General features: G+C 39.6%; 10 protein-coding genes across 14 annotated transcripts; 6 read left to right on the top strand and 4 right to left on the bottom strand.

The window, feature by feature from the left end:
- Window positions 1–418, bottom strand: LOC6640035 (intraflagellar transport protein 20 homolog). Its single transcript, XM_002063472.3, has one exon. The coding sequence runs from the start codon at window positions 416–418 to the stop codon at window positions 2–4; it is 417 nt and encodes a 138-aa protein (XP_002063508.1). The 3' UTR covers window position 1.
- Window positions 419–634: 216 nt separating this feature from the next.
- On the bottom strand, window positions 635–2,303 carry LOC6640036 (BTB/POZ domain-containing adapter for CUL3-mediated RhoA degradation protein 3). Its single transcript, XM_002063473.4, has 2 exons — window positions 1,836–2,303; window positions 635–1,777 (listed from the first exon to the last, which is right to left on the bottom strand). The coding sequence occupies exons 1-2, from the start codon at window positions 2,002–2,004 to the stop codon at window positions 1,053–1,055; spliced, it is 894 nt and encodes a 297-aa protein (XP_002063509.2). The 5' UTR covers window positions 2,005–2,303; the 3' UTR covers window positions 635–1,052.
- Window positions 2,304–4,086: 1,783 nt separating this feature from the next.
- On the top strand, window positions 4,087–6,731 carry LOC6640037 (glucose-6-phosphate isomerase). The gene is made up of 6 exons (XM_023182072.2): window positions 4,087–4,346; window positions 4,451–4,588; window positions 4,734–5,316; window positions 5,386–5,625; window positions 5,687–6,215; window positions 6,278–6,731. Exons 2-6 carry the CDS (start codon window positions 4,455–4,457, stop codon window positions 6,466–6,468), a joined length of 1,677 nt encoding a protein of 558 aa, XP_023037840.1. The 5' UTR covers window positions 4,087–4,346; window positions 4,451–4,454; the 3' UTR covers window positions 6,469–6,731.
- On the bottom strand, window positions 6,718–10,046 carry LOC6640038 (WD repeat-containing protein 43). The gene is made up of 6 exons (XM_002063475.4): window positions 9,697–10,046; window positions 9,102–9,634; window positions 8,424–9,032; window positions 8,215–8,364; window positions 7,092–7,189; window positions 6,718–7,022 (listed from the first exon to the last, which is right to left on the bottom strand). Exons 1-6 carry the CDS (start codon window positions 10,009–10,011, stop codon window positions 6,766–6,768), a joined length of 1,962 nt encoding a protein of 653 aa, XP_002063511.1. The 5' UTR covers window positions 10,012–10,046; the 3' UTR covers window positions 6,718–6,765.
- On the top strand, window positions 7,210–8,226 carry LOC6640323. Its single transcript, XM_002063476.3, has one exon. It carries the CDS (start codon window positions 7,280–7,282, stop codon window positions 8,189–8,191), a length of 912 nt encoding a protein of 303 aa, XP_002063512.1. The 5' UTR covers window positions 7,210–7,279; the 3' UTR covers window positions 8,192–8,226.
- A 136-nt stretch (window positions 10,047–10,182) lies between the features above and the next one.
- Window positions 10,183–12,283, top strand: LOC6640324 (T-complex protein 1 subunit theta). The gene is made up of 2 exons (XM_002063477.4): window positions 10,183–10,309; window positions 10,519–12,283. Exons 1-2 carry the CDS (start codon window positions 10,250–10,252, stop codon window positions 12,097–12,099), a joined length of 1,641 nt encoding a protein of 546 aa, XP_002063513.1. The 5' UTR covers window positions 10,183–10,249; the 3' UTR covers window positions 12,100–12,283.
- A 340-nt stretch (window positions 12,284–12,623) lies between these two features.
- Window positions 12,624–16,752, bottom strand: LOC111518375. Of its 2 annotated transcripts, none has more exons than XM_047010112.1 (3): window positions 16,518–16,752; window positions 12,822–13,940; window positions 12,624–12,761 (listed from the first exon to the last, which is right to left on the bottom strand). In XM_047010112.1, exons 2-3 carry the CDS (start codon window positions 13,932–13,934, stop codon window positions 12,648–12,650), a joined length of 1,227 nt encoding a protein of 408 aa, XP_046866068.1. In that variant the 5' UTR covers window positions 13,935–13,940; window positions 16,518–16,752; the 3' UTR covers window positions 12,624–12,647. The 2 variants fall into 2 exon arrangements, with proteins under 2 accessions (XP_046866068.1, XP_023030666.1); XM_023174898.2 differs by lacking the exon at window positions 16,518–16,752 and adding an exon at window positions 16,146–16,202.
- On the top strand, window positions 14,068–15,445 carry LOC6640325 (cyclin-dependent kinase 5 homolog). The gene is made up of 4 exons (XM_002063478.4): window positions 14,068–14,295; window positions 14,436–14,623; window positions 14,688–15,052; window positions 15,111–15,445. Exons 1-4 carry the CDS (start codon window positions 14,128–14,130, stop codon window positions 15,272–15,274), a joined length of 885 nt encoding a protein of 294 aa, XP_002063514.1. The 5' UTR covers window positions 14,068–14,127; the 3' UTR covers window positions 15,275–15,445.
- On the top strand, window positions 16,164–19,535 carry LOC6640326 (flotillin-1). 2 transcript variants are annotated; one of them, XM_002063479.4, is made up of 8 exons: window positions 16,164–16,394; window positions 16,768–16,843; window positions 16,913–17,267; window positions 17,881–17,892; window positions 17,987–18,457; window positions 18,520–18,663; window positions 18,736–18,900; window positions 19,135–19,535. In XM_002063479.4, the coding sequence occupies exons 1-8, from the start codon at window positions 16,343–16,345 to the stop codon at window positions 19,150–19,152; spliced, it is 1,293 nt and encodes a 430-aa protein (XP_002063515.1). In that variant the 5' UTR covers window positions 16,164–16,342; the 3' UTR covers window positions 19,153–19,535. The 2 variants fall into 2 exon arrangements, with proteins under 2 accessions (XP_002063515.1, XP_015034276.1); XM_015178790.3 differs by lacking the exon at window positions 17,881–17,892 and having other exon boundaries at window positions 16,194–16,394.
- A 112-nt stretch (window positions 19,536–19,647) lies between these two features.
- On the top strand, window positions 19,648–23,949 carry LOC6640327 (transitional endoplasmic reticulum ATPase TER94). 3 transcript variants are annotated; one of them, XM_002063480.4, is made up of 6 exons: window positions 19,648–19,832; window positions 20,671–20,773; window positions 20,866–21,312; window positions 21,379–22,968; window positions 23,036–23,190; window positions 23,267–23,949. In XM_002063480.4, exons 1-6 carry the CDS (start codon window positions 19,816–19,818, stop codon window positions 23,358–23,360), a joined length of 2,406 nt encoding a protein of 801 aa, XP_002063516.1. In that variant the 5' UTR covers window positions 19,648–19,815; the 3' UTR covers window positions 23,361–23,949. The 3 variants fall into 3 exon arrangements, with proteins under 3 accessions (XP_002063516.1, XP_023030613.2, XP_023030612.2); XM_023174845.2 differs by lacking the exon at window positions 19,648–19,832 and adding an exon at window positions 20,415–20,591 and having other exon boundaries at window positions 23,039–23,190; XM_023174844.2 differs by lacking the exon at window positions 19,648–19,832 and adding an exon at window positions 20,418–20,591.
- Window positions 23,950–24,215: the final 266 nt, after the last annotated feature.

Raw genomic sequence — 24,215 nt, 5'->3', positions numbered from 1 at the left:
TTTATTGATTAACTAAAAAGTTATTGATTATCTCTTGTTGCTCTGACTCGATGCGTTGTAAATATTGATATTCGCTCTTCAGCCGCTCCAATTCGACACTTTGTTCGAGGATTTGACTCTGATAGACCTGCTGTTCCGCTTGTCGCTGCTTGGACATGGTTTTCAATTGATTTTGTGTGCCAATAGCGCGTAGTTTTTCCTTTTCAACATCCTTTGCGAAGGTATTTGATATTTTGTAAAAGTCTTCTCCGAGTTTCTTGAACAACTGCAAATTCCTCGAGTACTCCAAACACTCCTGACGCAGCTCCACCGTCTGATTGGCAATGCTTGGATCCTGCACTCGCAGTCTGTAGATGTCGTCGATGAAAAGGCTTAAGCCATTGGGATTGTTGTCCGGTGGACCGAGTCGTTCAACCATTTTAAGTTTGGTTTATAATATTAACAATTAAATTCTTTTTTCCAAATGTGTTTCTTTGTTATGGCAGTTGCTAAGGAGATAAACTGGTGGTAACCAGGCTCCTCGACCATTTTAGTTTCCGACAAACCGATTTGTAAACACCCTAATATATTACTTTAAAGAGTGCATTTACTTCTTTTAAAACATATTACACTTAATTAACACTCAAAGTTTAAATTGTTTTAAATTGATTACATTTTTTAATTCATTTAATAATTGGTTTGTACAGATTCATATATAATTATGTTCCTAATACTTTGCTCATGGTGTGGTAAACTTGGCGGGGCATCATACTCGTAACGATGGATCGGTATCAGCATGGGGGTTATATATATATCTATATATATATATATGAAGTTAATAGAATAGCTATATGTATGCATAAAACAGAGTTCCCTGTGGCCCTGGTACCCAAACGCCTGGGCCCTGGGTGTATTACTTTGTGGATTTGTCAATATTGGCTTCTCGTGTGCGCGTACGTATATATGTGTTGAATGTATGTTTGAAGGCAGCAGAACCGCGGTCAGAAGCGGGCACTGGCTGAGCCAGTTAACCGTCCTGACAGTTTTGGCCATCAAATATCGGGAAGTGCAAGTCAGTTTGGATTATTGCGTTTATTCGAACGCAGTCGTGCGAGACCAGTGCGCTCCTCCTCCTCATCGCTTGTATACTGATGCATGTTAGTGCCACTGACACCGCCGGCACGCACCGAAGAGGTAGCTTGCAGGAGCTCCTGGTCAGGCGCATTGCGATTCTCGTAGAGCAACACTTGCAGCGTTTCCTCATATATGCGGGCTTCCGGGAATTCCACTTTGGTATGCTTGCGATCTGTGGCATATACTATGGATGTACAGCACACCTCGGCAACCTTTTTGCCGTGACCGTAGAAGGACCAGCAGCATATCTCACTTGGTCCAATCACATCCTTGATAAAAAGGATGCGCTCGTTAAAGCGTAACGATAGCTTATCGAACAATTCGATGTTCTTGAGCAAATTATCATCCGATGCGCTGGTATATGAATACTTATTATTCTGCCGCTGAACCACCAATATGACAGCTGGTTTTGAGGATGCACCGATCAGGAGCTGTTCCTCCTTTTGCGACGTGATCAGTGGTATGCGACAGATGGGCTTTGGTTCTTGGTGTGCGCACAAGGCGCGTTCGCAGCACATAGCCAACTCGGTGATGCAGTAGTACTTGGCTTCTGCGAGAAGCTCGGCAATTTCCTTATTAGTTTCAGGCAGCGGGACAGTTCCATCGCGCAAAAAATTCAATATAATGCCAAAATGATTGCCACAACGGTCTATAAGGATCCAGCCTAAAAATGTAAAATTAGAACCATTATGATATGATATGATATGATATAATCAACGAACCTTCCGAGTCTGTTAGCACCTCCATACGCCCACTAAACATGCAGCTGAGCATGGTGTCGTTGTGTTTTGTAAGTGTTCCAATTGTGGTAAAATATAAGCGTCCGCCAACATTTAATTTTACATATTGTGAGGCGTGCCCCTTTAGGAGTACCTTCTGATCGCCAGACATGGCTTCCGGCTGCAACTGGAGCACAAGCTGCTGATTGGGATTGGCAGTTAAGTGCAATTTGGCCAATTCACCGACGACGCCCTTCTCTTTGGAGTTGGAGCTATTGCAAACGCTCTCCTTTGCGTTGCTGCCGCCCGCGCTCTCCTCGAGCTCTAACGGATACGAATCAATTTTGACGGGTATACGGGCAATGCCACGATTAACAATGAAAAACTAACGGATCGATAATCTTAAAATTTAATAAAGCCCAGAAATCCACTTGGTTGCCTTGATTTGTCTATATAGTATGTATTTGTGTGTGTGTGTGTGACAGTGTTACCACAATCTTCGAAGCAAAAGAAGCTAGATTGACAAAAAAATAGCTAAGAAGGGAGTACTGGTGTTAAAAAAACCATCGATGTATCGATAGTACCATCGATTTTTTACTCTTTTGTTCGACGGACCCCCCAATTGTGTAGTATACTTTGGGGAATACTTTGGCCCAATGAGCAACATGCTACAGCAACAGTTGCCGTCGCAGCAACAGCAACACAATCAATTAATCAAATATGCTGGCAAATGAAAATCCAAATACACAAAAAAATATATCTCGTCATTATAAAATATAAATTTCATGATTTCTAAACAAAATATATCATTAAAGTCCCGGATCGAGATGGTTATAGCAGCCAATTGAAATTTTATGGAATGAATTTATAGATACATAACCAATAAATATAGTGTAAAAATTTCGTGAAGATTCATTAAACTTTGTTTGAAATATAAGCTTTTGATTTTTACTATCACTTTGTCCTCAAATACCGTACTCACCATGTACACATTTAATTCAATTCTTATTAATTCTTATCTATTTATATATAAAGATGGGCTTTTCTGAATCTCTCACAAGACTTTCGAAACCAGAATAAAATTTAATATGTGAAATAAATCAAAGAAAATCAAATTTTTTGCAATTCATTAATAATAATTTTTTTAAAGTATGTTTAGATTACTATTAATCGTAAAAAAATTTAAATTTTTATCTTTCCTTACCTATGTATATGAGTCACAGTGGAAAAGGTTTTATATGAGAAGTCTAATGACAGACGAAAGAACGGCCTACAATCTTAGCATAGGAAATAACGAAGATATTGATCAAAGTCACTGTTTTCGACCGATCGTTCCTATGGGAGCTATATGACCGATCACCCGATCTTGATAACCCTGCGGTATATATAAGACTACATGCAAAATTTCAGCTCTGTAGCTCTTACGGTCTGGTAGGAGTTTGCGTTGATCCAGACGGACGGGCAGACGGACGGACGACCGGACATGGCTATATAAACTCGAGAATATATATACATTATATTAAAAAAAAAAAAATTAAAAATTAATATACCCTTTTTGCAAGGGTATACAAAGTGCAACATAAATATGTATATGACAGACAAAAGAAACACAATGAGTGGTTTGATTTTACAAAACTATGACAATATGCTAATTTGTTTTAATTATAATTATACTAATTTGTATTCATTATAGTTGTTTTTTTCTTGTATATTAATTTAGGGAGCTTTTTTACTATTATTCTTTCCTTATTTTCAGTTGCATTTCGTATGGACACTTTATTTGTTCACGAAAAAAGGAAGTATCTGTATTTCGATTTATGTTTATGATTAATGATTTTACATTTATTTTCTTATTTCCATGGTCGAGATAGCATCATGGTGTCGGAATAAGTAAAGTATTTGGAATAGGTACTATATAAAATTGAATTTGATATTTTTTTTCGCTTTATTTTCAGTTACATTTACAAGTCCTGAATGAGGACAAACAAAGCTATTATCAGCTATACAGTGTCTATAAGTTAATTGTACATAAAAACAAACAAAAATACGAAAAACTGTAGGAAAACACAACAAACTTTGTTAAAATTAATAAACCCAGCGTTTAACATAAATAAACAACGAATAAACAAATCTGAAAGAATGAAAATTGTAACATATTGTAAAAACTGCAGCCTACAAAAAGATATAATATCAAAATTTGGTTCAAACTGAGTTTTTTGTCATTATTTATTTCGGATGGAACACTGTTCCAAATAAATAAATTTTAAATTTTATGTTAACATTAACATTTCCTTTAACATTTCTTTTCATTCAAATTTCGCGCTAAGCAAAACTGCCACACTGGCCTGTTGTTGACATTCATCTGACCTCCGGAATTCTGGTTGGTGTGGGGGTGCATTTTTTTCCAGCCCGTATCTTTTGGCATTTTACAAACACGGCGGTGTTGTGGAGAATCGTTCCGGATATTTGCCGGAGCCAGATAATAACAATAAGCAATTCGACCGCAACCTTTAAGTAAAGTGTTTCGTTTCATTGTGATTTCAGTTGTGTTTTTCGTGGTGTTTTAACTAGATCTACTTACGACCTCCTCCCACTACTACCTCCCAAACTCTCTGAAGGAAAATGGCTGGTACATTGCCTGCTCTCAATCAGGAGCCTGTCTTCAAAAAGCTTCAAGAATACTATAATGCCCACAGCAAGGATATTGTTATTAAGGATTTGTTTGTGAATGATCCCAAACGATTCTTCAAATACAGGTGCGGCACATAATTCACACACTTTCACCTTCAAATTTGTCCTTGCCCTCCCCCCACTCACATTTGTCCTTGCATAAGGTCGACTTGAAGACGAACTTCGAGGTCATCCGATTAAGTGATTGTAATTTCACATTTTGTTTATCAGCTTACGTCTACAAACTCCAAACGATGGTGAGATTTTGCTGGATTATTCCAAGAATCGTGTCAACGATGAGGTTTGGCCAATACTATTGGACCTAGCCAAAGTACGGCGCGTCGACGTGGCTCGTGATGGCATGTTCAGTGGCCAGCATATCAATATTACCGAGAACCGAGCTGTCCTCCATACCGCGTTGCGTAACCGTAGCCTGGATCCTGTCTTAGTGGATGGGCGTGATGTTATGCCCGATGTGCGTGCCGAATTAGCTCACATGAAGGAATTCACCAATAAGGTGATTTCTGGCGTTTGGCGCGGATGCACCGGCAAGCAAATTACCGATGTTGTCAACATTGGTATCGGTGGCTCTGATTTGGGTCCTCTAATGGTAACCGAAGCTCTGAAACCCTATGGCAAGGGTTTGCATTCCCATTTCGTGTCCAACATTGATGGTACTCACATGGCAGAGGTCCTAAAGAAAGTCAACTATGAGACAACTCTGTTTATTATTGCCTCGAAGACATTCACCACCCAGGAAACCATCACGAATGCCACTTCGGCCAAATCCTGGCTGCTGGAACATGCCAAGGATGTAAGTGGAAATGATGTTAATTGAAAATTGTATCTCTAATTTCTAAAATTGTTCAATTCTTTATTTCAGGAGGAAGCAGTTGCCAAGCATTTTGTTGCCCTATCGACCAACAAGGAAAAGGTCACAGCGTTCGGCATTGATAGCGCTAATATGTTTGGTTTCTGGGATTGGGTTGGAGGACGTTATTCCCTTTGGTCCGCCATTGGTTTGTCTATCTGCCTGTCCATAGGTTTTGAGAACTTTGAACAGCTGCTGGATGGTGCTCACTATATGGATAATCATTTCAAGACAAGTCCCTTGGAGAAAAATGTGAGTTGTGTTTGAAAAAAATTATCGATTATTTCTTATCTAATTGAATTTGCTGTTATAGGCACCCGTTATTCTGGCTCTATTGGGAGTCTGGTACTCGAATTTCTATAATGCTGAGACCCATGCTCTCCTACCCTATGACCAGTACTTACATCGCTTCGCTGCCTACTTCCAGCAGGGTGATATGGAGAGTAATGGCAAATTTGTTAGCAAATCGGGAAAACCCGTCAACTATAATACAGGACCAATTGTCTGGGGCGAACCGGGCACAAATGGACAGCATGCATTCTATCAACTTATCCATCAGGGCACTCGCCTGATACCATGCGATTTTATTGCCCCAGCACAAACGCATAATCCAATTTCCGGAGGTAAACATCACAAGATTCTCCTCTCGAATTTCCTAGCCCAAACGGAGGCTCTAATGCAGGGCAAGACCGCTGATCAGGCCCGCGAAGAACTGTCCAAGGCCGGTGTGTGTGGCAATGAGCTGGAGAACCTCTTGCCCCACAAGGTATTTGTTGGCAATCGTCCAACAAATTCAATTGTCGTCAAGAAGGTGTCGCCGTTCACTTTGGGCGCTTTGATAGGTGAGTGGCAAATCATAAAATAATAAACATTTAATTAACCTTCGATCTCCTTTCACTTGCAGCGCTCTATGAGCATAAGATCTTTGTCCAGGGCATCATCTGGGACATCAATTCTTTCGATCAATGGGGCGTTGAATTGGGCAAACAGTTGGCCAAGGCTATTGAACCGGAGCTTGATCATTGTAATGAAGTCTCATCGCATGATGGCTCGACAAATGGTTTAATTAATTTTATTAAAGCTAATTGGAAGTAAACAAAAAACTTATTGGTGGCTATTTGTTGCATAGTAAAAATTGTTCTTAAATTCAAAACAAAAAAAAGAAAACAAAAAAGACAAAAATAACTATATTCTTTGCACAAATATTGTTTAGCATTGGAAATCGTTCCTTCGTTTTGTGTTGTTGGCGCAAAAATAAATAAAATCTCATTAATTGGCTTTCAATCTGTTATTAAATGTAGTTGATAAAATATTAACATGGAAATAAATGTACCTAAATGAAAATTGTGTTTGGAAAATCGAGAGTTTTATTTATAACAAAAAAAAAAAGTATTACTCGTCTTCAGATGAGTCTGTTGGGTCTGATGAATCGTCATCATCATTATCCGAATCTTGTGTCATTATAATATCCTCCTCATCAGCAGCCACATCATCATCTGCTGCCATATCGACATTATTATCATCATCATCATCATCATCATCATTCGCATCTTTTTGATCGACGTCTCTGTCATCCTCTGAACTGACATTATCATCCTCTTCCAGATCACTCCAATTGTTATCATCGTACTGTGCTTCTCGAGCCTCACCTAAGTGATATGGGAAAGAATTTAATAGTTTCATATATAATATATGGACAACAAGAAATTCTAACTTACGTTGATTCTCATCGACAATGAGTACACCATTATCATTCAAATGATTGTCAGCATTACGTTTCATTTGGTTTATAATCAAATTGACGCGTCCCGTTATTCTAAAAAAGAGTAGGCCAAGACAAAATAAAATACAAATATATTCGTAACTTAGAGACCAAAATTAAGGCGTACATTATTTAATTAACAAAATGTCTTTTAAGGCTAACGAACTCATCAACGTAGATGCTTTACTGCCCACAAATCCACTAAACGATGACGATTCGTCTGAGTTTGACAAATGTATTACAGTAACGGTAACTGAAGGTAAAGATGACTATAATCCGCTGGCTATATGCAATATGCCCCTCTGCGATGATGCCGACTTGGAGTGCGTTGCCGAAATGGTTGATGCTGTACTTTGTGAAGCTGTTCTCATTATCGAATCTGATCCACGTGGTCTATTTTGTTACAAGTTTCCCAATCCGCCCAAAACAGATGATGATGATGAGGACGATGACTCGGATATTCTAGAAGTTGTTGTGGCTGATTTACACGATGGAGCATCAACAATGGCAACAGCCACAATTAATCTCTATAGTCAGACGAAGTCACAAACTAGCGTCTCAGTGCGTCATTGGATGAGAATTGGAGAATTCGCGTATAACAATGTTATTTCAGAGATTCGTGACTTTATAACCAAGTGGCAACTGTCGCCGGATACAAAATGCGTTGTACTTAGTAATATGCGGCGACATGATGTACCTGTCAAAGGATCAATTTACTTTGTCGACGCCCATTTCTCGCGACCCACTCCTCGTTGCCCCAATCCATTGGCAGTGGCCAAAGTACGTTTTATTATTAGCGTTTCCAAGGTAATGCAGAAGCATTATCCTGTGATGATTACATATCGATTTGAGGGCTTTAATACGCTGTACTATGCTATAGGTGAACGTGCCACCAATTCTTGGACCTTTCAACGATTTCATATAGACACTATACTTCATTCTAAATTGCATTTCTATGCCGAGATCTGCGAGTGTCGACATGGTACTATTGAGAATCCCAAACAGAATAATAGATCGAATAAACAGAAAAGCCATGGTGATAATGTGATGACGTAAAGTAAATAAATATCTCTACTTACTGCAAAGCTTCAGTGAGACATCTCATACGCTGCTCTGCAATGCCGAGGCAAATGCCCAATTTATCACGTAAAGCGTCCTTATCCTCGGACATTAGGACACTAGTGTGGGTTGAGGCTAGGATGCGTAACCAACGTAGACCACAGGCGACACTAAAATGGAGTTTAATCAGTTACTTACTCATTTCAGTTATTTGTTCCCATCTACTCACCTTGCATGCTTGCCCTGTAGCAACTGGGATAATTCATGAACCAATGGATTCACATACTCTAGCGGCAGACGTTCCAAAGTCAATTGTATAGTTTCTGTATCAAGTGTATTAAGCACTGATTGTATCATTGTCTGATCCTTACTGTGCAATGCCTGCATCAATAGTTGGGTCTTGCTTTGCATTTGCAATTTATTGGCTGTTGGTTTTGTGGCATTCAATTGCAAATGTTGCAATCTCGCCTCCATGGGCACCTCATTTTGTACTTTTTTCTTGGAAATAGGCAAAGCGCTATTGTACTCTACTCTCTTTACATTATCCCTGGGTATTTCGGTTTTTAGGCCGGTGATGGGTTCATCTTTTTGTTGTTTTTTGGCATATAATTTCTTGGGATCGGCTCTCACAATGACATTTAATTTCTCGGCATAATTGGGAGTAAAACGTTCAAACTGCAGTAAACTGCGACTGCCATAGCCAAAGAGGATTTCATGGGTTCGAGTTTTATCTTGAACAAAATGGGCGGCAACTGCATGAAGAGGTTCCACAGTCTTGGCTCCATCAGAGGCTATTTGCAGGGAAACTTTCGGCTTAATATATTTTTCTGATGAGAGGCTAACAATAAAAAAAACAAATATATGTATAAAGAGCATATTGAGATCAGAAATATATGTAAATATTTACCCATTTATGTTGAGTAAATATATGTGAATATTGCCATTTCGTGTCACACTAGCCACCCGCAATGACCCATCCTCGGTGTGTACTTCGCTGGCCAAGCAGTAAGCCAGATCCTCCATTAGCAAAGTGCAAGCCGATGCCTTATTTCTGCCTCGTTTATCAATTTTCCAGAAACTAATGACTCGCTCCATGCGAGCTGTGGTAAGTATGTATTCTAGATCATTGTCAGCTATGCTGGTCATTGCATTTATATCGCTTGAGTGCCCAGTGAATGTCTCAACCAATTCTTTGGTCTCAACATCAAAGATCTTTAGCGAACGCGCTCCAACAGCTAATGAGCGGCTTTTAGCCAGGTAAACAATATTATGCGGCTTCTCAGGTCCCACCTGCCAGTCGGCAATGCAACGTTCCTCGGCTATGGACCACACCAGGGCACGACAGTCTGTTCCCACTGTATATAGATGCCCCTTGCTCTGATTATAGGCAATTGAGGTGACTGGACCATCATGATTGTCCCCGCTCAATGTGCGTTCGATCTGACCAAAATGGAATAAAATTAATCCACCATCTTTAGCTCATTCTCTTCTTCTGCACTTACCTGTCCCTCCGCCAATGAATATAAAGATACAATGCCTTTCAATGTGCCTAGAGCTATGTACAATTTATTACTGCCGACCACCGAATCATTCTGAGACTTGCGGGACTTCTTGGCACGCGGAGTTGGTGGAGCGCCCACAGAAACCCATGTGAGAGCAGTGCAGCCTCCGGAGAGATATAGATTGGCTGTAAACTCTTGTTTTAGTGAATTGGCCTCTGTATCCCATATACGAAGGACCCCGTGCTCGTCCACCAGGGCAAAGTATTGTCCTCCATTGGGTGAGAAGCCCAGCACGTGCTTCTTGGCCAGCGACATCGTGTTGTTGTTTTGCGGCAAACAACCTGGACCAGGGATGGACTGGAGAAATTTGTTACCAGGGCTAGAGCGATAACAAACATTCTCTAAAAAGTCTAATCGATAGTTGCGTCACATCCCTAATTCCAGGGATACAGTAAGCCGTGTCGTCGAGAATGTTCCCTTTGAGGTTATAAACACATTTACCGACTGATTGCCATTGCCTGAACTCCGTGAGAATTGAAGTCTGTGTATAAAAATGGCTTTATCTGTACCCAAAGCACCCGGAGTGTCTCAGATGCTCAAGGATGGAGCCCGTGTAAGTGTAAAATAGATAAAATGTGTGAAAACATTTTGATTTATGCTATATTTAATTGAAATTTACACGAAAAACATGCCCCGGGGGAGCGCGTGATTAGTCATCTGCAATCATGTAGTCATCCTCGTCTCCCTTTCCCACCATGTGTATGAAAAATGTCTAATTTCTCGAATTTTCTATTCTATATTCTCCAAATTTATCCTTGGTAGATGTACAGTGGCTTGGAAGAGGCTGTCTATCGCAACATCAGCGCCTGCAAAGAGTTTGCCCAGACAATGCGTTCTGCTTATGGCCCGAACGGCATGAACAAAATGATTATCAATCACATTGAGAAACAGTTTGTGACCAGCGACGCGGGCACCATAATGCGCGAACTCGATGTAGAACATCCAGCAGCCAAGCTGATTGTGATGGCCAGTCAAATGCAGGACGCCGAGGTGGGAGATGGCACCAATTTCGTTGTTGTCTTAGCTGGAGCTTTATTGGAATCCGCTGAGGAATTGCTACGTCTGGGCATTACAACTGCCGAGATAGCAGATGGTTATGAGAAGGCTTTGGAAAAGGCTCTAGAAATTCTGCCCAAATTGGTTTGTCACAAAGTGGAAGACTATCGCAATGTGGAGAAGGTCAAGGATGTATTGCGCACTGCTATCATGTCCAAACAGTATGGCCAGGAGGATTTCCTTAATGATTTGGTGAGCAAGGCCTGCGTCTCCATTCTGCCCGATGATGGCACCTTCAATGTCGATAATATACGTATCTGCAAGATTCTGGGCAGCGGCTTGTCTAAGTCCGAGGTGGTCCGTGGTATGGTATTCAAGCGTTTTGTCGAGGGTGACATCACCTACGCCGAGAAAGCTAAAGTGGTAATTTTCTCCTGTCCCGTGGATATTATTCAGACTGAGACTAAAGGCACAGTTCTGATCAAATCCGCAGATGAGTTGATGAACTTCTCGTCCGGTGAAGAGAGTCTGTTGGAATCGCAGATTAAATCTATCGCCGATGCCGGTGTCAAGGTTGTTGTTGCCGGCGGCAAAGTGGGAGACATGGCCTTGCATTTCCTGAACAAATACGGTCTTATGGCAGTCCGTTTGAACTCCAAGTTCGATTTGCGTCGCCTTAGCCGTTCGGTGAATGCCACAGTTCTGCCCCGCATCACCACTCCCAGCCAAGAGGAGTTGGGCTATTGCGACAAAGTGTGCATCGAGGAGCTGGGAGACACCACAATTGTGGCCTTCCGCAACGAGGGTAAAGACTCGCGCATTGCCACCATTGTTATTCGCGGTGCAACCGATAACTTCATGGATGACATTGAGCGTGCTCTAGACGATGCCGTTAACAACTTCAAATGCCTGAGCCGGGATGGCCGTTATTTGCCCGGTGCTGGTGCTACAGAAATCGAATTGGCCGTTCAGTTGTCTGCCTATGCCGACACCTTGCCCGGTTTGGAGCAATATGCTGTGCGTAAGTTTGCCAATGCTTTGGAGGTCTTCCCCAAGGCTTTGGCTGAGAATTCCGGCACAAATGGCACCGAAATTGTTAATCAATTGTATTTGGCCCACAATTCCGAATCTGGCAAAAACACTGGCTACGACATTGAGTCAGAGAAGGTCAACACAGTGGATACAGTGAAGTCAAAGATCTTTGATCTATATCAATCCAAATTCTGGGGTCTCAAGTATGCTGTTGGTGCAGCCACAACCATTCTGAAAGTGGATCAAATCATTATGGCTAAGCGAGCGGGTGGACCCAAACCACGACAGGCTGCCGGCAGTGATGATGAGAGTTAAGTTATTCACCTCCACCCCCCTCACTTCGCGCTATGTATTTTTTCTTATCATTTATAAACTTTGAGTATAGCTTGGAAATTGAAAATTTCGTTAACATCTCACACACACACTCACCCACAACAAAATACACACACACAAAACTTAAACTCACACTGTATCGTATTAATAAAACTAAAAATTATGAGAGCTGGCTACATTTATTTAAAGAGGGTAAATTATTACGTTATACAGTTTGAGTATTAATACGTTTATAGATGTGAAGAAACTAATTTATTTCCTTAGCAATCGAAAATCACTTCCGCTCGGTTATAACTTGCTATACTTCATTTGGAATTACTATAAGTCATCAATCGATATCGCCATATATAGATATTGAGTTATTAATTTATACGTAACTGGGAACATTAAAAAACATAGTAAATTTTAACAATTTTAATTCGTACAATACATTGATATGAAACAAGGGAATCCTAGAAAGCACATTTCAAAGAAATAAAACTCAAAAACAAGTGAAAGTAAACCACTTTCATTAGAGAATTTATATTGGTTTATTCATTTTTGAAACATATAGATATTGGATAGTAACTATAACTAATTGCTTTATCCGTGCAGAGCTCAAATAAATGATGTGGATGCCGCACTTCCCATTTAAAGTCAGAGCCCTGGAATTATATTAATAATATTACATAGATGTAACAAATAAAAGTAAAACAACTTCTTACCACCGGAAATTCATATTGATTGTTAGTCAGATACATAGTTTGCTTGTTAAAGCAACCTTCTCTCATTTTTTCGGCATCAAATATGAAAACTTTATCGCTAAAGCCAAATGTACAATTGTCAAAGCTTATCACATCCAAGTATTTGGTTTTGAACAAAATATTGTTAAAAAATTGTCTACCTGCGAAATTGCAGTTCTTGAAATACAATTGTTTTATGTTTTCCCCAATAGTATGCCTATTGGCAATGGCTAGTCTCATTGATACAATTTTGAGAATATCGACATACAATCTAGAATCGACAATATCGAATAGATACTCGAGACCGTCACGCCAATGATTTCTGAAACCAAATTCCAAACTGTGTAAGCGACGCTTGGATTTCACTAAACGTAATTCTTCAATAAGAGAGCCTCGAAAAGTTCCATTTCTGCACTCTGTTCCCGAAATATGAAGCTCTTTTAAATGATTCATCACATCAAAATGTTTGGAAAACCAAGGAAATTCGTTGTCATCAATTGTAATCATTTCTAGATTACTTACACTCTCTTTGGGTAATTTTATGGACTCCACACATTTGGTATCAAACAACTCCAATTTGATTTCTTTAAGCCGATTTCCGATCATTAATTTTTGTAAGTTCTCAACCTTAAATTTACTTGTGCAGTAGGATAAGGTTAGATTTTCCAAACCTTTGTAGTTAACAAATTCTTTGCCGGTAAAATTTCCCATTGGACTTAAGGTTTTTAAATTTGGAAAACAATTCTGTATTTTCGACATATCAGAGTCTGTTACAGACTTTTTGCTTGTGACATGAAATCGTAAGTCATCGACAGTAGGATATGTGTAGGAGGTAAGCACCTGTAAGTGTTCCAACTCTGCAAATTTAATTCGCAGCTTTTTTATGAATATGCAAATGTTTTTGAATAAATGATGTAAATCATTAATGGTGAATTCCATGGCGTTTATTGAAAGATCATTAGTCTTATATCGAGATTGCCAAAGATAACTCAATATAATGGGGAACCGCGAGTGCACATCGCATAATGACAATTGTGACTTAAGATCCAGATAGCTTAAAATTAATAATAAACAGTCTTCAGGAAGGTTCTCCATTTAAACCTGAAATTTATAAGAAAATTACGGTTAATTAGAAACAGTGTTGGTAAACTTGTCGATAAATGCCTATCGACTACAGCATTGCAGGCGTAGATAACTATCAGCGATTGGGTTTTTTGTTTAACTATTTGCTGGCCACTCTAAAACCTTTCATTGCTACAGAAATAAACAGAATTAAAGAATAGCGAAAATGCAAAAATATGATAAGATGGAGAAAATTGGCGAGGGCACCTATGGCACGGTGTTTAAGGGCCGAAATCGCGATACGATGGAAATAGTGGCTCTAAAACGAGTCCGCCTCGACGAAGATGATGAGGGTGTTCCATCCTCTGCCCTGCGTGAAATCTGTTTACTAAAGGTAATAAGAATCTTCTATTGAAATATACATCAACAAAAATAAGAAAATTGGTTGGATATTATATTGGCCTTTAAACAGCAAGCTATATAAATAAATCATAATATCTCATGATACACTTTGTAATATTTGATTTTCCGCAGGAGTTGAAGCACAAGAATATTGTCCGTCTAATAGATGTTCTCCATTCGGATAAGAAGCTAACATTGGTCTTTGAGCACTGTGATCAGGATCTCAAGAAGTATTTTGACAGTTTAAACGGAGAAATCGATATGGCTGTGTGTCGTAGTTTCATGTTACAACTGTTGCGCGGCTTGGCCTTTTGTCATAGGTTAGTGGGTCACCCTAAAGGAGGCTTCCTTGTTTTACATTTATTAATTCATTTACTTGCACAGTCACAACGTTTTGCATCGTGATTTAAAGCCACAAAATTTACTTATAAATAAAAATGGAGAATTGAAATTGGCGGATTTCGGTTTGGCTAGAGCATTTGGCATACCCGTAAAATGTTATTCAGCCGAAGTGGTGACGTTATGGTATCGTCCACCGGATGTACTATTTGGTGCTAAACTATATACAACTAGCATTGATATGTGGTCGGCTGGATGCATTTTAGCCGAACTAGCTGATGCTGGGCGACCGCTTTTCCCTGGCTCCGATGTGCTTGATCAATTGATGAAAATATTCCGTGTGCTGGGCACACCAACTGAAGATACATGGCCAGGTGTATCACATCTCTCCGACTATGTAGCGCTTCCATGTAAGTGTAAATTCCTAAGTTATCTTATGTATGTGTATTAAAACCATTTTTTCTTTAGCTTTTCCAGCCATCAGTTCATGGAGCCAACTGGTACCAAGACTTAACTCAAAAGGACGAGATTTATTGCAAAAACTACTCGTATGTCGTCCCAATCAGCGCATCAGTGCCGAGGCTGCCATGCAGCATCCTTATTTCACAGACAGCTCGTCTTCTGGCCATTAGAAAAACCTCAACAAACCAAAAATGCAAATTCTACCAATTTATTATGACTGTCTCTTAATTAGAATGTAAGGTGAACCCTTATCTTGTACTAGTTATAAATGTGCAAATTTTGTCCTTAGTTGTTTAAATCTGTTCATATATATATAATTAATATATGTACTAAAATGAAAATGCAATCAGTTTTAAATATATACATATACTTTTTAGATGTTAGCTAAAATAAATAAATCAAAAATTTTAGTATTTAATTTCATTTGTGTTTTACTATAAAAAAAAAACTATGACAAAAACTGAGTTGATTTCACACATATTGAAGACGAAGGAAAGTATATAAAATTATTTTTAATTTTTAGCAGATTGTATATGAGCCAAATGTATTTGAATTATAATATATGTATATAAGCAACAAGTGTTTTTATACAAATTTTGCTGAAGTATTAGTTTGAATTTAGCACTTTATTCTTTATCAAAAATTTGAAATTTTTCTGAAAGTGTATTATATGTACTTAGCTTCATTGAATTATATACTAAATTCCAAAATATATCCATTTAATTTTTGTGATTAATGAATTTGAAATTATCTAGCTACATTTATAGAAGGTTTTCATAGCATAAAACCATATACACACATATTTTATCAACCAGATTTTAAAGATCGATCAATATATCGAAACGCAAATTTTCAAAATGTCTAATTTCTTAAGTGTATTTTAGAAACCAAGAGTCAGGGCTTAGTTGATAACATATTTAAAGTCTATGTATATATGTTTTATAATCTTTCTTTTTGTTTTATATTTTCAGAATATTTAAAGTTGATCAATTTCAAGCACAGAGCACCGTTTAAGGGGTAATATCGAATGCGCATACTCACAATATATGGACGGGTGGTTGCTTAGTTGATTCTAAATTGTTTTGCAAACCGGTTGTCGCTGTCTATTCGCCGTGGCGATAAATATAAAAGCGAAATTTTCTAATTGTTTTTATTAAAACAAAGAAGAAAAAATTCAATTAATCGAAATCGAACTATATAAACTACATCGTCAAAGGCAAAGGAAAAACTGACTCGCAATGACCTGGGGATTTGTCACCTGTGGGCCCAATGAGGCTCTTGTCGTATCAGGTAAATTCAATTCATTTACAATTTCACATAAACTTATGAGTGCAATCAGTCCAAAACATTCACTATATGTGCTTTTGATAGAGTGCCACTTGAAAGAATTATAAATAGTGAATATATACGTACAACATATAAAACTGTAAATAGCTGTTCCACCCACTCCCCTGAATGACGTCATTTCTTATCGATTTTTGTGTACAGCTTGTTGGCTGATGAGAAGAAGAAGAAGCATTTCAGATGCGCGCGCACATGAATGACTACTGGGCAATCATTTAAAGCGGTCTTAGAGGGGATTGACAGGGGGAAAGAAATTATCGTTGTAAACAAAACAAATTCTTGTAATTTTCACTTTCTCTTTCCCCATATTTTTATGCAGGATGCTGCTATATGAAGCCGCTGTTGGTGCCCGGAGGCAGAGCCTTTGTCTGGCCAACAATTCAACAAGTCCAACGGTAGGTTAATAGATTTGACATTGAATATTAATTTCTGTTAATTAAACGCACCCAAAAATTTTTGTGTAGAATCTCCTTAAACACCATGACGCTGCAAGTGGAGAGCCCCTGTGTCTATACCAGCCAGGGTGTACCCATTTCCGTCACTGGCATTGCCCAGGTAAAGGTCCAGGGCCAGAATGAGGATATGCTGCTTACGGCCTGTGAGCAATTCCTTGGCAAATCCGAATCAGAGATTAATCACATTGCTCTGGTCACATTGGAGGGACATCAACGGGCTATTATGGGCTCCATGACTGTGGAGGAGATCTACAAGGATCGCAAGAAGTTCAGCAAGCAAGTTTTCGAAGTCGCCTCCAGTGATTTGGCCAATATGGGCATTACGGTCGTTTCGTATACCATTAAGGATCTGCGTGACGAGGAGGTAAGTTAGAATTCCACAAAACAACAATATGGCACGGTATGGCATGAATAGCTAATGAAAGCTAACTGAAAGAGCAGAGCATGTGTCCAAGTATTTGAGTAAATATTGCAATAAGGTAGCGGGTTGAAAATGACATTCTTTCCGCTTTCCGTCCATAAACCTGTCCTTGTTCCTAAATGTTGTGTTCTTACCTGGGGTATATTCCTTCTTGTGTGTTCCTGGGTCCGATCTTTGAATACAACGGCTTGTACATTGACAGGGAAAACTAAAGCACGATAAAGACAGGTAGTTTTTCCAATATCGACAAGGATCACATAATAATATTGTAAATATTATTCACATTTGTATTACTTTCTCTTTACAATATTCCACCTTGAACACCCATTGCGACAGGGTAGACAGGTCGTGATGATTCCCGTATTCTTGAAGATTATAAATAGACGTCGAAATTGTATTTAGCATATGTAGTTCCTCAAGGAAAATTGATACAACCAATTGCCAAAGTATTGCCGGCATGTAATTTGACATTTTTTTTTTGTTTTCATAATGATATTTGTATATTCTCCACATGTATAAATCTCTTGCATGTACATATTGGAAAATCCACATCCAGGGCGCCTCCAAGGTAAGCATTGCCTGCTTGACGTAAACTAAATAATGCAAAAGATTGTTAACGAGTTTTCGTATATTAACTTTCATATTGTTCAATTTAATTTTAGGGTTATTTGAAATCTTTGGGCATGGCGCGTACAGCGGAAGTTAAGCGCGACGCCCGTATTGGCGAAGCTGAAGCACGGGCAGAGGCTCACATCAAGGAGGCCATAGCCGAGGAGCAACGGATGGCAGCACGTTTCTTGAACGATACCGATATAGCCAAGGCCCAACGGGATTTCGAGCTGAAGAAGGCAGCCTACGATGTGGAGGTTCAGACCAAAAAAGCCGAAGCCGAGATGGCCTATGAACTGCAAGCGGCCAAGACCAAACAACGTATTAAGGAGGAACAAATGCAAGTGAAGGTCATTGAGCGTACTCAAGAGATTGCAGTGCAAGAGCAGGAAATCAAGCGTCGTGAGCAGGAATTGGAAGCCACCGTACGTCGTCCGGCTGAAGCCGAAAAGTATCGTTTGGAGAAGCTTGCCGAGGCCAATAAGCAGCGTGTGGTCATGGAGGCCGAAGCTGAGGCAGAATCGGTAAAAAGTTTCCGTAACACTCCAAAGGTTTAAAATTTATGGACTTTTTTTTTATCTTGTAGATCAAAATACGTGGTGAGGCTGAGGCCTTTGCCATTGCGGCCAAGGCCAAGGCTGAGGCAGAGCAAATGGCCCAGAAAGCAGAAGCCTATAGGGAATATCGGGAAGCAGCAATGGTTGAAATGCTATTGGAGACACTGCCAAAGGTATACTATTGAAATTGAATACTAATCGTAATATTCCAGAACTAATGCGTATCCTTTTTTTTTGCCTTGTAGGTGGCCGCCGAAGTGGCTGCTCCACTCTCGCAAGCCAAAAAGATCACCATGGTGTCCAGTGGACAAGGAGATGTCGGTGCCGCTAAATTAACTGGCGAGGTGTTGCAGATTGTTAACAAAGTGCCAGAATTGGTTAAGAATATAACCGGCGTGGACATTGCAAGGGTACGTTCCAATTCTGAATTTATCTAGAGAGAAGAAATCGAGAAGCTATGGAAAATCGCTGAAAAGTTTCCCAGGAAATTTACAAACAGAAACCTACAACAAATGGCAATCAAAAGACTTGGTAGAGAACAAAATGTAGAAATATTACAATACTTTTTAATATTGGATTTAATTTATTTTTACATATGATTTCAATTTAATTTATTTTTTATATCTTCATTCTCTTCATTTCAGTCTGTGCATGCTGGCTAAATATCCAAAAAATCAAAAAAAAAAAAAAACAAATCCCCAAAATTACACGAAAAAACTTTACTTCAACCAAAAAAAATTTACAAATCTGATCGAATACTTCAAATCAATTGAATTGCCGAAAGCATTTATATAACTTGTTTGTTTCATATATAACTTATATTATATGTATGTAATTTATTCAATTTTGTTTAATTACATACGACCTCTATCTATATATATATATATATATATATAAATATATATATTTATATCTTTGTGGCTAACAAATAACACAAAAAATTTTGCACAAAAACAAAAAACAAATAAAGAGGCAAAGATATTTTGTATTCAATGTATATGTATTTTTAGGCGTGCGAACCTGAAATAAATATTTGAAAATCAAATTGATAAGCATTTTTTATTACCCAACACTATTATTACACTACGATAGATCATGGACATCTTTAATGAAAGTTATCGACTATCGGAAGAACGGCCGCCTCTAAACAACTCAGCACTTTTCGCGGAACCAGTTCGTTCAGCCGGAGCTCTGCGGAATTACATTTTGTGATTTTATAAAGAAAGAAAGTGTGTTAGTTGAGTGTTTTTTTTTGCCAATTAAATCAACTAAAGCATAATTTTATATATAATTAAGCTATAAAGTTTCATCACAAATACTTAACCATGGCAGACTCCAAAGGGTAAGTGCTAGGAAAATCCGTATATAAATGAAAGCCGACAAATGGGGGAAGACAACGAGCCAGACAGGGAGAGAAAGACTTCGTTGAGACTTCAAATTCGCTCAGTCATTCTGTATGAGAAAAAGGCCACATAGGGCCCAAAAAAAATTGCAAGAAAATATATGAAAAGTCAAAGAAAAGTATGGCAAATATATGGTGTGAGGGCTAAAGGGTTTCGATTGATGAAATCCATGTAATCGCATAATGTTGGTGGAGTGAAAACTAGGCCAATGTGTTAAGTGTTGCAACGCCATTTTTTTTTCTTTGCCGAAAATTTTGGTTGTTGTTGCTGCTGCTACTGCTGCATTTGTTGCAAATCCATTTTGTTTAGTTGTTGTGCCCCCTTCCAGTTGGGCCATTCTCTATGCATCCAAGTAGGTCTAGAACAATCTGTCGTCAGATCCGGAAATGATTAATCTTATCATTTAGTTTTTATTTTTTCTGTGCAAAAACAAATTGAAGAATTGGTAGTGAAACAAATTAGAAATTGGAAAAAAAAAAAAATAAATAAAAAAATAGAGAAATTATGTCTAATCCAGGCAATGATAATAATAATGGGGGACCTGGAGGCAGTGGTGGCAATGATCGGCGAGGACAAGATATCTATGATTATGTACGCAATTATCGCCATGAGCAAGATGAAGAGATGAAGTCGGAAGGGGAGCCGCAGGACGGTGGCGGTGCCGGCAAATTTAAGCCATATGTTTCATTTGATAAGCGGTGCGCTGCAATTAACTGCAACCTAATCCTGTGAAGAAACTCTTATCTAAATACTTTCCTTCATGTTTCGTTTCAGCAGCGATGATCTGGCAACTGCGATTCTGAAGCGTAAGGATCGTCCAAATCGTTTGATTGTCGAAGAGGCTCAAAATGATGATAATTCCGTTGTGTCGCTATCGCAGGTACTAACCAACCCTATCCACCTCTTTTACCTCTTGCATTTGGCCACGTCATCAAAATATCATTATGATCATGTCATGTCTTTGTTCTCTAGGCGAAAATGGATGAGCTGCAGCTTTTCCGTGGCGACACTGTCATTTTGAAGGGTAAACGCCGTAAGGAAACCGTTTGCATTGTATTGTCGGATGACACGTGTCCTGATGAGAAAATCCGTATGAATCGTGTGGTTAGAAATAATCTGTGCGTCCATTTGTCGGATGTGGTTTCGGTGCAATCCTGTCCAGATGTTAAGTACGGCAAGCGTGTACGTATTTTGCCCATCGATGACACTACTGAAGGTGTTACAGGCAATCTCTTTGAGATCTATCTGAAGCCCTATTTCCTGGAGGCTTACCGACCCATTCATATGGGTGATAATTTCATTGTGCGTGCCGCTATGAGGCCAATTGAATTCAAGGTGGTGCTAACTGATCCAGAACCCTATTGCATTGTGGCACCAGAGACGGTTATCTTCTGTGACGGGGATCCCATCAAGCGTGAGGTGAGTAATGAGAATGTTTAACCCTTGGTTGGTGTATTCATTCCGGTTTTTGACGACCCCTTTCAGGAGGAGGAAGAATCGTTGAATGCTGTGGGCTATGATGACATCGGTGGCTGCCGCAAACAATTGGCCCAGATCAAAGAAATGGTTGAACTGCCACTGCGTCATCCATCGCTGTTTAAAGCAATTGGTGTGAAGCCACCGCGTGGTATTCTTATGTACGGTCCACCTGGTACGGGTAAGACACTGATTGCTCGTGCTGTGGCCAATGAAACGGGTGCCTTCTTCTTTTTGATCAATGGCCCCGAAATTATGTCCAAATTGGCTGGCGAATCTGAGTCGAATCTGCGCAAAGCATTCGAAGAGGCCGAAAAGAATTCACCGGCTATTATCTTCATCGATGAGATCGATGCCATTGCTCCCAAGCGTGACAAGACTCACGGTGAGGTGGAACGTCGTATTGTGTCGCAATTGCTGACCCTGATGGATGGCATGAAGAAGAGTTCGCATCTGATTGTGATGGCAGCCACAAATAGGCCCAATTCCATTGATCCTGCTCTGCGTCGCTTTGGTCGTTTCGATCGTGAGATTGATATTGGCATTCCAGATGCCACTGGACGTCTAGAAGTCTTGCGCATTCACACCAAGAACATGAAATTGCATGAGGATGTCGATCTGGAGCAGATTGCTGCCGAGACCCATGGTCATGTGGGTGCCGATTTGGCTTCACTTTGCTCGGAGGCTGCCTTGCAGCAAATTCGTGAGAAAATGGATCTCATCGATTTGGAAGACGATAAGATCGATGCCGAAGTTTTGGCCTCGCTGGCTGTGACAATGGAGAACTTCCGTTATGCCATGACCAAGTCCAGTCCCTCGGCATTGCGTGAGACGGTTGTGGAAGTGCCCAACACTACTTGGACCGATATTGGTGGTCTTGAGAATGTCAAGAAGGAATTGCAAGAGCTGGTCCAATATCCAGTTGAACATCCCGATAAGTTCCTTAAATTTGGCATGCAGCCAAGTCGTGGTGTCCTGTTCTATGGCCCACCCGGTTGTGGTAAGACGCTCCTGGCCAAGGCCATTGCTAACGAGTGTCAGGCGAATTTCATTTCTGTCAAGGGACCCGAACTATTGACCATGTGGTTCGGTGAATCTGAGGCCAATGTGCGCGATATCTTCGATAAGGCCCGCTCGGCTGCTCCGTGTGTGCTCTTCTTCGACGAGCTGGACTCAATTGCCAAGGCTCGTGGTGGCAATGTGGGCGACGCCGGCGGCGCTGCCGATCGTGTGATCAATCAGATTCTAACCGAAATGGATGGCATGGGTGCCAAGAAGAATGTGTTCATTATTGGTGCCACCAATCGACCTGATATCATTGATCCGGCTATTTTGCGTCCTGGACGTCTCGATCAGTTGATCTACATTCCCTTGCCCGATGACAAGTCGCGCGAGGCCATTCTGAAGGCCAATTTACGCAAATCACCACTGGCCAAGGAAGTAGATCTCACTTATATAGCCAAGGTGACACAAGGCTTCTCGGGTGCTGATCTTACCGAGATCTGTCAGCGTGCCTGCAAGCTAGCCATTCGACAGGCCATCGAGGCTGAGATTCGCCGCGAAAAGGAGCGCACTGAGAACCAAAATTCGGCCATGGATGTAAGTCAAAAATATGAAAACACGGACCTAAGCAACATAAATTGTTAATCGTTTTCCCTTCTTTCAGATGGATGAAGATGATCCCGTGCCGGAGATTACACGTGCCCACTTCGAGGAGGCCATGAAGTTTGCTCGCCGATCCGTATCGGATAATGACATCAGGAAATACGAGATGTTTGCTCAAACTTTGCAACAGTCTCGTGGCTTTGGACAGAACTTCAGGTAGGAAGAGATATAAAAATTATCGCCTTGATCGATCTCTATAACTTAAATAATTTCTTTTCGTTTCGCCCGCTAGATTCCCCGGTCAAACCGGCAACACCTCAGGGTCCGGCACTAATATGCCAGTCAATTCGCCAGGTGACAACGGTGATGACGATCTTTACAGTTAGATTTCTAGTTTTACAAAGCAAAAACAACATAACCCACGAAAACAAAAACAAAACGAACATCAATTTTTTAAATGAATTTTTTCCTCCCCTCTCCTTGGTTTATTTATGTAAACAACAAATTACATTCGATCTGACGGCCAGAAAAACAACAACAACAGTAACAAGAACAATAATCAACAAGAACAATAACAGCAACCAGATCAGCTGTCGTCAGATGATAAAAAAAAAAATATAGTATATACAGAGAGAGAAAACCAATCCAAATAAAAATCATTTTTTAAGAATTTGTAATTTGGGTTAACCAAATCAACCAATATATGTAATTGGCGTTCTTCACGACAACAACAACAACAGCAGCAGTAAAAAATAAAAACAAAACAGAAATATAACGCCTTCACTTATCATTCGTGCGCATTATCGGTCAATTGGAATCGAGAAATGAGTTTCTATATACATAATTATATAAATGAGAAAATACACATACACACATACATTTAAATATAAATATAATACATCTTAAACACCATAAAATTTTAAGTGTATTTGGAGCTACGTTTTTAAGTGAATAAAAAAGATTAGAAATTCCAAATATTCTTAATACTTCATTACTTCAACATTTTCGCAAAATGGTTTGTCTAGATTTTGAACTGACGCGCGCAAACTAAAATTTGATAGTTCGATAACTGCTCACATACTCAGTTATCGGTCTGCTGAATTATCGAATTTAAATCAACTTCGGTTAATAGAAAATAACGTTTAGGTTGAGGAAAAAAGAATATTCTTCCATGCACTCAAAACGATGTCAAAAAAAGGAAAATAGAGGAAAATCGGATTCAGGCAGAGACTTTGATTCAT

This window comes from Drosophila willistoni (assembly GCF_018902025.1).
Source record: "Drosophila willistoni isolate 14030-0811.24 chromosome 2L unlocalized genomic scaffold, UCI_dwil_1.1 Seg196, whole genome shotgun sequence".
Lineage (NCBI taxonomy): Eukaryota > Metazoa > Arthropoda > Insecta > Diptera > Drosophilidae > Drosophila > Drosophila willistoni.
Note: the sequence above shows the minus strand (reverse complement) of the source record. Positions and strands in the feature narration are given on the sequence as shown.